The sequence below is a fragment of the Schistocerca serialis genome, chromosome 2 (assembly GCF_023864345.2).
Source record: "Schistocerca serialis cubense isolate TAMUIC-IGC-003099 chromosome 2, iqSchSeri2.2, whole genome shotgun sequence".
Lineage (NCBI taxonomy): Eukaryota > Metazoa > Arthropoda > Insecta > Orthoptera > Acrididae > Schistocerca > Schistocerca serialis.
In genome coordinates this window covers 428,375,848-428,392,581 of record NC_064639.1, presented here as the reverse complement: position 1 = coordinate 428,392,581, position 16,734 = coordinate 428,375,848, and the positions used below count along the sequence as shown (strand labels likewise).

At 40.2% G+C, this 16,734-nt stretch overlaps 1 protein-coding gene across 3 annotated transcripts in view; it reads left to right on the top strand.

The window, feature by feature from the left end:
• Positions 1 to 1,270, top strand: part of LOC126457288 (organic cation transporter protein-like) — a 312,321-nt gene extending 311,051 nt beyond the window's left edge. For all 3 annotated transcript variants that reach the window (XM_050093458.1, XM_050093459.1, XM_050093460.1), the window contains 2 exons: positions 705 to 829; positions 921 to 1,270. In XM_050093458.1, the coding sequence (XP_049949415.1) occupies positions 705 to 829; positions 921 to 978 (183 nt within the window). In that variant the 3' untranslated portion in view covers positions 979 to 1,270. The remainder of the gene's footprint in view (positions 1 to 704; positions 830 to 920) is intronic.
• Positions 1,271 to 16,734: the final 15,464 nt, after the last annotated feature.

Sequence of the window (16,734 nt, the reverse complement as noted above, 5' to 3'; positions counted from 1 at the left end):
AGCAGACTGGTTGTGCAATGCTGTAATTTGCACTAACTTCAGCTGACAAGCAAGGACTGTGGTACTACCCTACAGTTTCATTGCTACGGAATAAAGCCACTTCAGAATTAACTATTTAGCTGTAAAACAAAAAAATCTAGATCAAAGATCAAAGCATGAGGTAGGACCATGCCCTGCTGTCAGGCTGCCATGTCATGTTCCGCCCTGTAGCATAATTGAATGTGACATGGACGGGCATCTCCCAGTCATAATTTATAAAATTTTACTGCCTGTTTTCTATAAGGAATGTCATATCACATGAAATTCTCTTTCAGGAAAGTACTTCTTCACTTGCAGCTGATCCAGTTAGAATGAAAAAGTAATATTTACATCAGAGATTCCTGCATGGAAAGAGGAAAATTCATGTATTTTATTGTTTTCAAACTGATTAGTCACATAAAACCAATTAAATGTGAAGTATTCTGTAAGAAGTGATGTTTTATGCTTAGTCGCAAGTTTCTGTAGTAGGTTTTCCAATTTATGATAAGGCACTATGTTGGTGGACTGAAGATAATGCTCAAGTTGTTCCTATGATGATGCAAATAACATAAAAGATGTTCACTGTACAGCAAGTATTAAGAATAAAGTACCTAACAATTGGGACACTGATCCTTTTTAACATTACTTCATTCTGTAATAAATTTGTTTTCTTTAACTTTTTGCAGGCAGTATATGGAGAAAGGGTTTCACTGAGTGTGTTTGGGCTCTATACTTTCTTAGCAGGAATTTCTGCTTTGACACAGACTATGAAGACCGAAGAAATCGAGAAAGTTGGAAGAGGTAAAAACAGGTTTGTAGCATCACAATTTACTTACCCTCATTTAAGCACAATGATATCTGCTAAAGATGGTAATGATTATTCTTTTCTTTGACCTTTACAGTTACGAGTTGGGTAATTCCACACATCAGATGAAGGATGATGGATATCATGATGTGTAATACCTCACTTCCCCAAAACATTGCATTACACGGTTAATTCTGTAAGGAGTGAACTAAAAATGCTGATCAGCAAATGTAAGAGAAGTGCACTGAATGGACAGGATATTGATGCAGCCAACTGACTGAGGGATTGATGAAGTTGCTGACTGAAAGTGGTGCAAATGATTTTTGCAAGTCAGATTATCTAGTCGCCTTAACAGTATTTGCAGACACTGACAACTGGAAGAAATGGAACAAATCTTAGACCATAGGATAATTTTGCACAATAAATCTATTTATTTACTAAATTGTATACTTGCCTTTTTTATTCACTAATTATGCTTAAAATACACTAATCTTTGAGAATGGCAAAGGAGACACTAATCAGTGTGCCAGCAATAAGGGATTAAGACTGCATTAAGGTGGAATACACTTAGGTCACAAGTTTGTTATGATATTTCTATTAGTACTTGCTTTGTTATGATATTTCTATTAGTACTTGCTTTGTTATGATATTTCTATTAGTACGTGTTATGTTAGCAAGATAGTGATGAGTGGGTACTCAACCATGCACTGCGACAACAGCATGATACTCATCTCCTACATACTTAACCATCCACTGTGATGACAGCACATGATGGTCATCTCCTGACTGCATGGCCATAAGAAACTATACAGTTTTGTCTACTGTGTTGGCTCAAGACTGGAGGGCTGCACTGAGAGTGAAAATCTGTGCTGTAAGTTAGTTTGTTTACACATTCATCATTGTGTCGTCTTCCAATATCCAGTGAAGACAATTGCATAAGACTGCAATGAGCACACAAATACCATTATTGGTGTGGTGGGTGACTAAATGTGTTTTATGTTCTTTTTTTTAAATGAGTCTCACATTAAAATGTCTTTCAGTGGTGGGGATGTTCGGTTTGTGGGGTGCTCAACTGTGTGATCATCAGCGCCCATACAAAGTCCCAATTTTTTCTCAGGCCAATTTTTTTCATGGTCCAATCTAGCCACTATCATGAATGATGAGGACGGTGATGAAATGATGAGGACAGCACAAAAACCCAGTCCCTGTGCAGAGAAAATCCCCAACCCAGCTGGGAATCGAACCCTTGACCCCAAGATCCAGAGGTAGCAATGCTAGCCACTAGACCACGAGGTGCGGACTACTGTCTTTCAGTAAGTGGTAAATTGGAATAACCCCAACAGCTTATGATCTCAACTCATACACAGTGTTAGGAACTGAAAAAGAATTGTTGTCTCAGGTAGGTATTGGTGTTTGAAGTACATTCATCCTTCAGACAAATCTACGCCTCATATCAGCAGGATAACGTCCATCCACAGATGGAGAAGAAAAGCCTTCTATGAGGAACAGCAGTTTCTGCTGCATCCGTGGCCAGCACATTGGCCCGACATTTTCCAAAGTACACATTTGAGGTCCTGTTTGTCATAGCCCTACAGCAAACACTATTGATAGTATGGCTGGATGTCATGAATGGCTGGGAGACCATGAATGGCTGGTTCAGCCACCTAATAGGGAAGGTTTCTCCTATCCTTCACAGTTGTAGACAGTTTCTCTTTGCCTATTATAAGAGCTGTGTATGTAATTGTATCTTGTAGGTGACTGTATGTCTGTGTGTGTGTGTGTTTTTTGGAGATGACGAGAGAATGGGGTAGGGGGGGGGGGGACCCTATGCTGGCAGATAGCCTACTCCTCACAAAGATCATCGAGGGGGCTGCTAAGCTTCCCTGTTCAACAGATGAATTACCATCAACAGTATCGCGAGCCCTCATTAATGAGACACTGCAGAAAGGTTTGGAATTTAACCCTTGACACTGGCACAAAGATTGGTAATCAGGGAATTTACACCACCACCCCTTCTGTCCCGCCCGTGCTGTAAGGGCAGCTGTACTCTGATGGGAACCAGTGTATCCACCTCGGCATGGCAGTGGACAACACCATTGACAATTTGTAGACTTGTGGCCAAATCACATGGAGGTAAATTCCTCAGCAACATATCCATGTACTCTGATTCCGCACCAAGACATTTAGTGGTCCTGATTACAGCTCTTGTGGACTTCACTGCATATTGAATTTTCGAAGTACAGGATCAGTTTTGTAATCATAATCATTTAGATACTGCCTTGTACCTATCATAGAAAGTTCATTATGATAACATGTTTTCTTCTTGGTGCTACAATTTTCATAATTTTTATTTTATGTACAGAGTGAATCTGAGGAGGCAGTTTTAGAGAGAAAAGAACCAGAACACAGTGTTCTGTAGTAAAACTGGGTATTGTTGCCATCAATGTAATACATCATTCCTGATTTCTGAAGTGGGGCAGATTAGAAGAATACTGACTGCAATGGTACACTGCACAAACAAGTCAATGTTTCTATATCTACAGAAAACTGAACAATGTACAGATAATGATGAAAAGAATTGAAAATTCAGGTACTAATTTTCACACATAATAAATATTTATTGAGGTACTGCAATTTCTCTATAGATCACAAGCAACAAGTAGGAAGAACATTAAAGTAACTAACTCATACATAAAAATGATAACACATAAAGTTTCATGGAGTTCCTTTTTCTACAGGAAGCACATTGGTCACAAAATTCACAGCTGAAGATGTTTGTATCTCTGGAAACTATTTTTTCTGGGTCATACCGGCAGCACAACTTGGAATGTTGTTGAATGAATGCGGCACAATTTATCACATACTGTCAACACAAATCAACAAGTTTCCCACCTGGCTGAACATTCTAGCATCTTGAAGAGGCTGCTTATTCTAGCAACAGGCATTATCTGAAAGTCGTAGCTATAAAAAAAAAGTTTGACATTAATAGATGACTAAACTTGTGCCTACGCAAAAAAAGAAAAAAAGAATGAGGAACTTTCATTTGTAAATTACCTGTACTCTCTGCAGACAATGTTTCTGTAGGGCTATACTGAGGGGGTGGCGAGATAGGCAATTGCCAAGGGCACAGGCAAAGAGTAGGCCATGAACAAACCAGGAGAGGTACACTAGTAAAAGACCAGGAGAGGTATATGAGTTATTCCACCCCTTGTGTTCCTATCTTCTGCGTATGAGGAGAGATATTGTTGCACCAGAGCTAGTGAAAAAAAAAGCTGCTTTCTAGTGTCAGGTCAAAGAGCTTCTGAAGAGCACTGACATGGCATTCTATTTGGATATTTTGAAGGATTTTCCAAGTATATGTTAACAGATGTTTGGATATACGTCAAAATATCTGTGAGGATATTTATAAAAATGCCAGTGACTGCAGCATCTTGTGAACACAATTTCAGCAAATTAAAGTTGATAAAAATACTTCTTAAAGTTGAGATAACAGTGAAAGCAGACTGTAGAATTTAGCTATCTTGTCAACAGAATAAAGCACAGCTGCTAGATTTGACTTTAATGGCACAATCACTGTGTTTGCTTTGTTCAAAGCAAAGAAATGCAAAGTAAAATTATACGTACATCAAAAAAAGTTTTGCATCACCCTAGTTCCCAGAACTCCTGAAGATAGATGTTGACTGTGGATATTGTATCACAGACACAGCCCCTTTGACTGTTCAGAGATGTCACTAAACCTATCCAAATATGTGAATCAGTTCCAGTCATTCCACCAGGAAGGAAGTACATGGCTCGTGTTGTCTGCAGTTCAACCAATCCTATATGCCCATGCAGCACAGTTCGATCACATCTGCATTGTTACTTTGTGCCAGGAAGGGCTCTCAACAAGGGAAGTGTCAGGCATCTCGGAGTGAAGCTAAGTGATGTTGTTCAGACAGTGAGGAGATACAGAGACACAGGAACTGTCAATGAGATGCCTCACTCTGGGCACCCAAGGGCTACTACTACAGTGGATGACCGCTACCTACAAATTATGGCTCGGAGGAACTGTAACAGCAACGCCATCATGTTGAATAATGCTTTTCCTGCAGCCACAGGATGTCATATTATAACTCAAACTGTGTTCAAGAGGCTAAATAATGCAAAATTTCACCCCCGATGGCCAAGATGAAGTCCATCATTGCAAACACGACACCATGCAGCACGATATAGATGGGCCCAACAACATGCTGAATGGACTGCTCAGGATTGGCATCATGTTCTCTTCACCGATGAGTGTCACATATTCCTTCAACCAGACAATCGTCAGAGACATGTTTGGAGGCAACTCATTCAGGCTGAACACCTTAGACACACTGTCCAGTGAGTGCAGCAAGGTGGAGTTGGCCTGCTGTTTTGAGGTGGCATTGTGTGGGGCCGACATATGCCGCTGGTGGTCATGGAAGACGCTGTAACGGCTGTACGATACGTGAATGCCATCCTCCGACCGATAGTGCAACCATATTGGCAGCACTTTGGCGAGGCATTCATCTTCATGGATGACAATTCGTGCTGCCATTGTGCACATCTTGTCAATGACTCCCTTCAGGATAATGACATCGCTCGACTAGAGTGGCCAGCATGTTCTCCAGATATGAACCCTATCGAACATGCCTGGGATAGATTGAAAAGGACTGATTATGGACGATGTGACCCACCAACCACTTTGAGGAATCTACACCAAATCGTCATTGAGGAGTAGGGCAATCTGGACCAACAGTGCCTTGATGAACTTGCGGATAGCATGCCACAATGAATACAGGCATGCATCAATGCAAGACGGCATGCTACTGGACATTAGGGGTACCGGTGTGTACAGCAGTCTGGACCACCACCTCTGAAGGTCTCACTGTATGGTGGTACAATATGCAAAGTGTTATTTTCAGGAGCAATAAAAAGGGTGGAAATGATGTTCATGTTGATTTATATTCCAATTTTCTGTACAGGTTCTAGAGCTCTGGGAACCGAGGTGATGCAAAACTTCTTTTGATGTGTGTAATAAAAAACTCACAGAAAGGGATAGTTTCTTACTTCTTAATTATAGCACCTTTTGTAATTTTTAATTAAGATCTTATGCTCTATTAATAATTTATGAGGAGCAAATAAAGTCTGTTCTTTATTATACATCATAATAAAGCTAGTGTGCTGTAGCTGACAAACTGTAAGATATATATCTGTTTCATTTTCAATTCTTTTAGAAAGTTTAAACAATTTGTAACTTATTTGTGAGAGTGAGACTTTTAATTTATTGTGTGCAATATTTTTCATCAATTCAGTTCACTTAAACAACATTTTTCAATAATGAATAAGTTTTATTAACTCTGCCGTCTGGGGTAGTCGAGCAGCTCTAGGCGTTTCAGTCTGGAACCGCGCAACCGCTGCAGTCGCAGGTTCGAATCCTGCCTCGGGCATGGGTGTGTGCGATGTCCTTAGGTTAGTTACGTTTAAGTAGTTCTAAGTTCTAGGGGATGATGACCTCAGAAGTTAAGTCCCATAGTGCTCAGAGCCATTTGAATCATTTTGTATGTTTACAACATAATTGCAATCAAACAACGAATGAGTTGTTGGCTTGGTTTCAAGACCAGAAATCCTAATGCCACATCTCTTGCCAGACCAAAATCTTTTAACAAGGTAGTGGCAAACTCTTTTCTAAATGTTTATCAATGACAGGTAGAGGACGATAAAATGGAGGCTACCACAATTTATAACATGGGTGACATCATGCTGCTTTGTAGAAACGGCAAAAAGAGTATGCTATGGCTGCACAGATGCAGACTAGTGGTTATCAAGCCTGCTTCACATGCAGACGATTCCTGGTGGGCTCCCAGCTGCGGACACACTTTTGTTCCCTATTGAAGATGCCTTTTCTGTGAGCCACCTCATGTGCGCATCTGCTGCAGTTTCTGTTGTTTGTTGTGAACAAAAGTAAAATACCTGTGTTGTGAATGTCTGCAGAGGTAAGTGATTTTTATACTGAAGCGGCAAACTTTTTACAAGTTCCACATTAGATGCAGCGGTTGATATAGCAGTTTCTGTGAACCACCTCATGTGTGCATCTGCTGCAATTTCTGTTGCTTGTTATGGAGAAATGCAAAATACCAATGATTTTTAAACACAGACTATCAAAACTACGAACTTCCTACAAACCCCCTATTAGGTTCAGTGGTTGATTTGCTGTTTAGCGGCTATATCATCTGCCTAGCAGTTAAGAAGCTCCTGGTTCGATTTTGGGCAGAAAAACTTATTCATCACACTCAACAAGGCACTTACTGCCCGAATTCGTGCAGTGTTAGCAATGTTTCAGCGCTGGGAGTGATGTCTCAATAACTTACCTTTATATTTAGTTCTGTCAGTGACAACTGTGCTACAGTACTGTGCTGCTTTAGGCCAGATGTCACCTAAGTTTACCCTGGATATGGAAAAGACTCAATTACATCTCATTGCTGTCTCCAGAAATCGTTCTATTGACGTTTAATGGATTCGTAAAATTCAGTCAATATTAAATATTGTCTTTGTAAACTAATTAGTATTGCGTTCTTTGTTTATGGTGTGACATACTGAATTTGTCACTTTCTTCATCAATGAAAATCTACGACGGCTCTCAACTATTAACAGTTGTACCGTAGACTATGATTTTCAAATTTTGGGTAAGTGTTCTTGCACGATTATAACCATGCGCAGTAATACAGCATCCAGTTCCTGCTTTCTTCTGATTAAATGAACACAAAATTGTTAAGGCTTTCGTGGCCACTTGTTGACAAAGTGCCTATTGGCTTCTGTCCCGGGGTCTACGGCCGACGATCATCTAATGATTTTACTGACGTTTCGCCAGCACGAGTGGCTGGCATTGTCAAAGCTTCACCCTCAAATGGTTCTGAGCACTATGGGACTCAACTGCTGAGGTCTTTAGTCCCCTAGAACTTAGAACTAGTTAAACCTAACTAACCTAAGGACATCCCAAACATCCATGCCCGAGGCAGGATTCGAACCTGCGACCGTAGCGGTCTTGCGGTTCCAGACTGCAGCGCCTTTAACCGCACGGCCACTTCGGCCGGCGCTTCACCCTCCATTGCCGGTGGTGAACTGGAGCCGAGCTCGCGGCCGCAGACTATATGCGCTCGGCGCGCCAACGTCCGAGAGCTTCTCTGCGGTCATTTCCGGTTCGGTTCTCCTCTTGCTACCCGCGACGATCGCTTGCTGCAGTACGGGAAGCCCGGATCCGTTTACCTAAGGCTTTCCTCTTTCTTGTTGAAACTGTTCGCGTGTTTTTGTATTTCTACAGCTTCTCTGAACAAGCGCGTGTGATAGTGCTTCTCTACAGCCAGGACTTCTGCGTCAGCGAATTTTATTACGTGGTCTGTCTCACTCAGTGCGTGCTCTGCCACGGCCGATTTCTCCACCTGCCCCAACCTGCAATGTCGCTGATGTTCTTTGATCCTGGTGTTGATCGATCGTCCAGTCATTCCGACATAAAATTTGCATGGTATACGGTATATTCCCGACATTGTAAGTGGGTCCCTTTTTTCCTTTGCCGATCTAAGACACTCTTTAATCTTTCTTGTCGGTTTGAAAATCGTCTTTACGCCATGTTTGCGCAATATACGGCCGATTCTGTCCGTCACTCTGGGAATGTATGGCAGAAAGGCCGTACCCGACATTTCTTTTTCTGATTCCTTACTTCGCCGAGTGTTTGGCTCTGTTACACTTCTAATATAATTTGAGGAGTATCTATTGCTCCTCAGAACACTTTGCAGGTGCTGCATTTCGCGTCCTAGATGCTGCGGCTCACATATTCGTCCTGCTCGCGTTACGAGCTTATTAATCATGCCTCTTTTCTGGCTCGGGTGGTGGTTCGATAGTTTGTGCAGTTATCGGTCCGAGTGTGTCGGTTTTCGATACACGCTGTGTCCCAGGTTTTCGCCATCCCTTGTGATCAGCACATCTAGAAATGGCAGTTTTTTGTCCTTTTCTACTTCCTTGGTAAATTTTATTTTGGCTTGGAGGCTGTTCAAGTGTCTTAGGAAGTCACCGAGCTATTCTTCACCATGGCTTCCCGTACTGCAGCGAAATGAACACAGTTCAAAATAAAGTACGACCATCTCTTAAAAGCGTTGTCCTCTACCTATTGTTGACGTTGCTCCATTATTCAATGCATTGCGCATCCAAAATTAAAGTAACAAATCGTATCAAACTAAGTAGAATGACATCGAAAAAAATATCAAAATCATTAAAATAGCTTCAAGAATACAACTTAGCAAAAAAAACTTTTCGGCCCACAACACCTTCGTACCTAAAAAATGAAACCGACGATGCCTCCTGGCGAGCCCTGTATCCACAAACCAAGTTGACACTCGGCGCTGCGGCTGCAGGGACCGACCATAAGGCCATCTCCCATTCATAGCCGCATCCATCAGACACCGCACCGAGCATCAATTTTGTTTGTGCGTATAATCCTTTTACGTGTTATTTACCAGCATTGTGTCATTGCGTTTGATACTCTGTGAACTTTTTGTCACCTCGGAGCGCAGCACGTCGTCTTCCCAAAACCACCAGTTTTAAAACTTCAGGGCACATACCATGGAAGAGCAATGAGGATATATTTACTTATACTCTACAGCTGAAGTATTTTGTTGCTAACCAGACAGGTAATTTGAGTCTCGTCACCGGTGGAAATTAAATAACGCTAGCAGGAGGGCCTTTATATAGTCGATGTACTTTGCTTCCAGCCTCTGAATGTGCCATACAACAGTTCAGGATTAAACAGGCTTTGATAATTTACATTGTTAAGTCCTTCCATAACGGTTCTACTTTCTTGACAAAGAATCACGCAGATGTATTCAAGAAGTATATTAGTCAGATAGCCTTACAACTAGTAGAACAAATAACATGAAACGGTGAAATGCAACTATAAAACCGTAGAGTGGTTTATATGTCGGTACCGAACTTTCAAGCACTATAGCACAACAATCTGAGAAAAATAGCGTTTCTTGGATAGTTCCTTAAATTTAAAATTAGGTAACATATCCATAGATGATGTACCTACAACAAAATTCTTAGGGTTGCACATTGACAGCCAAATGAAGTGGAATGAACATGCTATTAATCTCTAGAAAAAGATATCCACAACATGTTATGCACTTAGAGTCCTTGTATCCGCGTGCAGTAGTGAATGTTTGAGAACTGTATACTTTAGTTATGTTCATTCAGTAATCAGCTGTGGTATTATTTTCTGGGGAAACAGTGCTCAGAACTTACAAACAGTATTTAAAATCCAAAAGAGAGCAGTAAGAATTAAAAAGCAGTGAGAGGGCCCACTGGAGAGAACTTTTCAAAATGTTAGAAATTTTAACTGTTCCTTGTGAATTTTTATTCCAAACCATAGTGTACATCAAGAAAAATATAGAAAATTATAGCACAAATAGCAGTTTTCGTAACTATAGTACAAGAACAAGTCTCTGTCTTCACCTAGACAGGAAGAATAAACATAAGACTCAAAATAGCTTCTTGTATGAAGGTGTAAAACTGTATAACAAACTGCCACAGAAAATAAAAGAAGCAGATAACATGTACCGCTTTAGGAAAAATCTTAAATTGTTTTTGCAGGAACACTGCTTTTACACTATAAGTGAATTCCGTAGTACAAAATGATTGTAAATAGCTTTTGTTTCACAATATTTTGATAATGAACAAAAATGATGTGTAAATAACTGATATGTCACAATGTTTAACTACATAACAACAAACTGTATAAATATATGAATGTACACAACTGACAATATCCATACATTTTAAAATGTCCACGGATGGCTAAATAAATAAATAAATATGTCTTTAATGCGCCGTAGCACTGCAATTGCGTATTTGCGCAGTAAGCAAGTATAAACACGAAATCGATCGAATTCGGCATGACTGCTTCTGAAACTGAATTCGAGATTGCAGTGTGCTTTTATTACACTATCTGGGCACAGGACACCAGGTCTCCTCAGCCAATTAGATGGCAGAATAAGCGCACATCAGCCAATCACACCATGCGCGAAAGCACGAACGACGAAAAAATGTTAAGAATGAAACACGAATAGATATTCGAATGTAATGTACAGTATCAAGCAAATCAATGCTGTAACATACCTGTAATGTTTAAGAAAGTGAAGGCCCCGGTTTTCCCGAAAGCCAAATAATTGTAGTCGCTAGTCGTGCTGTGTGCTTTGAAAGAATGATTGAATCCCAGTTCTCTCGAGCGGGTAATGTTTACCCGCTTCAACAAAGAAGTGAATAATATTTCTTCCTGGCGATGTGCTCGACGGAAGTATATACTCAGATAGGTAACATGCGAAATGGTTGGTCTTTCTCCCATATCGTGGGATGGCGCCTCTGACATCCCGCAACGTTCTGTCCATGTTCTGCGCGAGAACAGAATAATCTGTCGTATCTACATTCAGACTATGCCTCACTCTAAGATACTGAAAATCTGCAGTACCTGTAGTGTTGTATGAACTGAAGCAGTCATTAACGATCGTCGTCCCAGGGAGGATATTTTATTTTATAATTCTGAACAACACTTTCCTGGTCAGAAATTCAACGGGCTCAAGGAAGCATTTTCTCAATCATCGCTGAATTCCACCGAACATCCAATTTACTATGATTTCACGGTCTTAGCTGTGTTTCCCGTTCCCAAGTTTCGCTTCACCAACTCACAACGAAACTGTTGCATTCCAACCTAATATAGACCTTTGACTAAGCTGCAGATCAATCTGTCACACCCAGACTTTTTGCTTTCACATTCGTTGGCTTCGCCAACTCACAACAAAACTGTTGTATTCCTACCGAACCTATACCTCTGGCTACACTATCAGTCTGTCACCACAGCCAGATTATTTCCGCCAATTTAAGCTGTGCTCTTTATGTCCCAGCGTAATACCACCTTATCAAACCGCGACATATTCGGAAAATGCATCCGAAAACAGCTTAACCACACTCCTGGAAATCGCGAACGAGTCGTAGAACAACAGGGAAGTATTTGTAATAACAAATAATATAAAAGTCACTGCTTCACAGCCAGCAGTTTAACCCTGGATCATTAAACCCTCCAAGAATTTACGGTAGGAGTTGGTACAAATTCGTGGTTCCCACCAACATTTTGAGAGCTATAGATGTCACTATAGGGTGTAAAACACAAATTTTGTACTTATTTTGTATGTGACATACCACTTGAGACCTTATAAATGTAATTAACTAATGCACAAACTATAAATTACGACTCCCTTTGAATAAAATACAGAGTAGTAAAATTTAAGGTGGTTTAATGGAAATGTCACAATGTCCCCTCTTCCTTTAATGTTCTAGGATTAAGTTCCGTTGCTATGTCCAAGCAGTGCCACACCCTCGGAAATCGCGGTATGGAAACCACAACATATTCGGAATAAAAGAGCCATATGTTTGTCGGAAACAAGAGTAGAAATGTCATTGTTTCATTCGTATCAGTTTCACATATCGTTGTACATCCTAGCCTAACCACATCTACGACGAAAACAACGCAGAGCCAAACTTATACATGAAGCCATAGATCTACTATTTGTATAGGTATGCATACTAATCCGTGTGTGCGCCGACGAAATAGTCACGTTGCCGTGGGCTGAATAGATCACATCTGCTAAGCTCTCTGTATATTACGTGTCCTGTGTTCAGCCTGCGTAACAAAAAGACATCGTACAGCACAATCCCGATTTCACAGTTCGCGAAAGGTGTAGTGCCGTATTTGGTGGATTTCGTATTTATGCTTGCTTATTGCGCAAATATTCAATTTCAGTTCTATAGCACATTAAAGATCTACCCGTACTCAGGAAACGTCATTTTCTTCTCGGATTGTTGTGCTATGGTACCTGAAACTGCGATACCGATATAAAATGTCTGACAGATAGCAGAAGTGTTTTCAAATGTTTATTTCTCCGTTATAACTTCAATAAGATAGCGGTTAAATGTTTGTTAAACAGTGACGTAAGTTACTATAATTCACTTTCGTAGTCCTAATATTATAACCTCTTCTCTAGCAACGCACAGTTCGATCTTACAATATGTAACTACAGTTCACCGACTGTTAGGGGACAGAAGTGTTATAGTTATTGCGTACCGGTATTCCTCGACAATATTGACGAAAATCCATATACCGCTGTAAGCCTATGAGCTTTCTGATTGAAGTCAGTTTTTACTGATAACATTTTTCAGTTATAGCTGTTTTGGTTATTACGTTTCTGGCCCTGAAAACGTGTTTTTTTACTTATTGGGAATAAAAAGTATTGTCTTCGGCATAGTGTTAGTTGGAGGTAAGTTATTTAAAGCGATTTGCTTTATTTAATATAGTGCTTTCACTGATTGTCAGGTAATGTCGAAGCATGTTCGCCTATCGAAGCCACGGGACCCAAACGACAGACATCGAACGTGCGATTCTAAATCGACCACGTGACTGCGGTGACGGGAGTTGTGAGCAGTGTTTAGAATATAGTTGTCCTCAAACTGCGACCCACTGCCCGAATCAAGTATTCGTGTGGCCCGCGATTCTCAGCCGTATTTCATAACAATATGCATCTGACAACTAACAGCCGAATCCAAAACGTCATCCCGCGCCCGGGTTCCCGGGTTCGATTCCCGGCGGGGTCAGGGATTTTCTCTGCCTCGTGATGACTGGGTGTTGTGTGATGTCCTTAGGTTAGTTAGGTTTAAGTAGTTCTAAGTTCTAGGGGACTGATGACCGTAGATCTTAAGTCCCATAGTGTTCAGAGCCATTTTTTGAACCAAAACGTCAACTAACGTTAAGAGCTGTAGTTTTCCTGCTTAGTAACAAACGTTACTTACACTGCCAGTTACGATTTTAAGATGTGCTTAATTTTAAACGACATTGATGAATTCTTTCATGACAAAAGTAAAGCTGACCACTTAACTCAGGGGTACAGGGGTCAAGTAGCGCGGGCACTGCTGTGTTACAGCGGGAAACGCTTATTGTTTTGTCTTCCAGTACCGATAACTCACGTGTGCGAGCGCCTCGTAGCGATCAGCTGCTACGGTATGAATTTTGAGACGGAAGCAACATGGATTTGTGAATGTGTGTTACAGAGACGGTCATCTTCAAATGTGGTACTTACTTGCAGCGAGGAACATTACATGAAAGATCTTATAATACAGTGCAATGAATAGAAGAAAACTGACATTCAAATCATATGTCATTGTGTCTCATATTGAATAATGCTTTGAAACATAAGTACAGTTACTTTTATTAACAAATTAACCATCCGTTCACACAGACAACACAAGACTTTGGCTAAGCGGTGCTACGACTTTGGGGTCGCTGAGGGTGCAACAATCTGAAATAGAGAACAGATGACACGAAGTGGTCTGAATGGTACCGATTTTTAACGATCACTACAGGGGGGACAGCTGCAGACTCATCGTGCCCTTACCACAACTAGTCTACTGAACGCTTGCAACTTACCGATTTGTATAGCTTACCAATTAATAATAAGATTGGTACATATGCGGTCCGAGATGTCGTCCCTTAATGTTAATACTGGCTATCGAGCAAAAAGCTTTGACGATCACTGGTTTAGAGTGATCACTAGAGCCACAACAAAAGAAGAACGTTGACTAAATTACTTGTAATTACAAAAGAAATAACTTACCTCACTCGTCATCGACGTTGTCGTCAAAAACAAGCCCATTTGATGTGTATGCCACAGGAAGCATTCCGTTTTTGCCGTAGCCCGGGTAGACTGCCTATGTCATGTAAAAATATGGATAGTGTCACATACGTCAATTTCTCCTTGCAACCGCAAGTTATGGAAACACAAATATTGAAACAAGTAGAGTTGGGTCTCTTTCTCTTGGACGCCCTATTCAATTAATGGAAGATTTCACTGATTTCCATAGCCGCTCGATGTTCTGCGTGTGCACACTGGAATCATCGCAAGACACGAACTCTACACAATGGTTCACGAAATCGTGGTAAAATCCTTCTGCTTTTAATGTCTTGTAGGATTAAAAGACGTCTGTAATCACTTTGCTACCGGGCAATATAAAGCGCTTTATCAAACCGAGTAAATTCACCTTGTCCCCGGAGAATTCAAACAATTCTCCACATTACATAAGCCTGAAATTGCATTCTTCCATGTCAGGTAATCGGCCGCATAAACGTCTAAGACACCAGATATTCCAACTCATTAAAATCGTATAGCTTTGTAGCAACGCACAAATAGTTTATAACAACTCCGCCACCACAGTCTCGTCGTCAATTTACAATCACAATTTCGTTATCTATCGTTTGGGGCCCGCAGCTTCGATAGGCAAACATTCTTGGAAATTACCGAACGCCAACTAATATTTTCATGAAACACATTTTAATTCAAAATTTATAATCGGCCTTACCTGTGAATATGACAGACTTTATTAGAAGCCACCATTTTGTTTTTCTGTGGAGCGAAACATTTACATATTAATTCTGTGATTCATCCACATAAGAAATACAACATATTTGCTGCCCTTTCTGCATTAATACTCAGTTCAAAATTATCGGTTCTTTGTAAGCGAAACCACGTAATATTTTTCAGAGTCAACGTCATTTAAAAGACCTATCCTCCTCGTCTGACGTCACAGAGTTTATATAATAAGCGTATCACAAATATAATATATGATTTTCAACACACTTGTTTACAGTTATTCCAAGGCCACTTCATGGTAGAACTTGCTAAAATTATTTACAACGCAGTCAAAATTTGCATCCAAATATTTCAAATAACAACATCTACATAAATTAAAAATAATTTGTATATCTACTCGCAAACGTCAGTTTACGCAGGTTTCGTAATACAATTATAGTGATGTATGCTGTCCGTGAAATACAAGCAGATAAAAACTTAAAACATTTTTCTGTAAAATTATGTAGCGTTTACGCATATTGCTACGTTGTGCGTTCTTTTGGCAGAACCGTTCGCCAAAAAGAGAAAGAAGTGGGCAAAGATGTGAAAACGAAAATTAGTACACATTGTTACTGCAATCTCAATGCGCCATCGTCTATTGGCAAAAAATTACGAAAGCTGTCTTGCGCCCTCTAGTCAGGTCCAGTGTCTTATCGAGCAGTTAAGCAACTGCAAGCGCACGCGATCAATCCTTTCGCGCACGTATGTCTGTACAAGTTGAAATTTTTTCGTTGAATATGTCGAAAGTTTTGACGATGACGATACTATCGCTTTATCTTGATGAAGAAAAGGAGAGGAAATGTGATAGGTTATGCAAAAACTGGATAATGCAAAGAAAAGATTATTTTCAGCATTACTCAGTGAACTGTTGAAATATCCACATGATTAACATTATTATCTCTGGATGAATGAAGAACTGTATATGAATCTTCTCTATGTCGTAAGTCATTTGGTTAAAAAACGTGATGTAGTTATGGGAGAAGTCATTACGTACATAAATACATAAATACTTCTTCCATAGATCATGAATACGACATTTCGTAATGATATGGACCGTGTCACTTTAACATAAGGGTTCTTTATACAAAATTTTAATTATTTTTTTACATTTACTACTTCATATCTGAAAATTCATCTAATGAGTAGAAGGAGTTGTCGTTTAGAAATTGTTTTATTTGCTTTTAAACGTCGTTTGGGTGTCTGTCAGACTTTTAATGCTACACTCCTGGAAATTGAAATAAGAACACCGTGAATTCATTGTCCCAGGAAGGGGAAACTTTATTGACACATTCCTGGGGTCAGATACATCACATGATCACACTGACAGAACCACAGGCACATAGACACAGGCAACAGAGCATGCACAATGTCGGCACTAGTACAGTGTATATCCACCTTTCGCAGCAATGC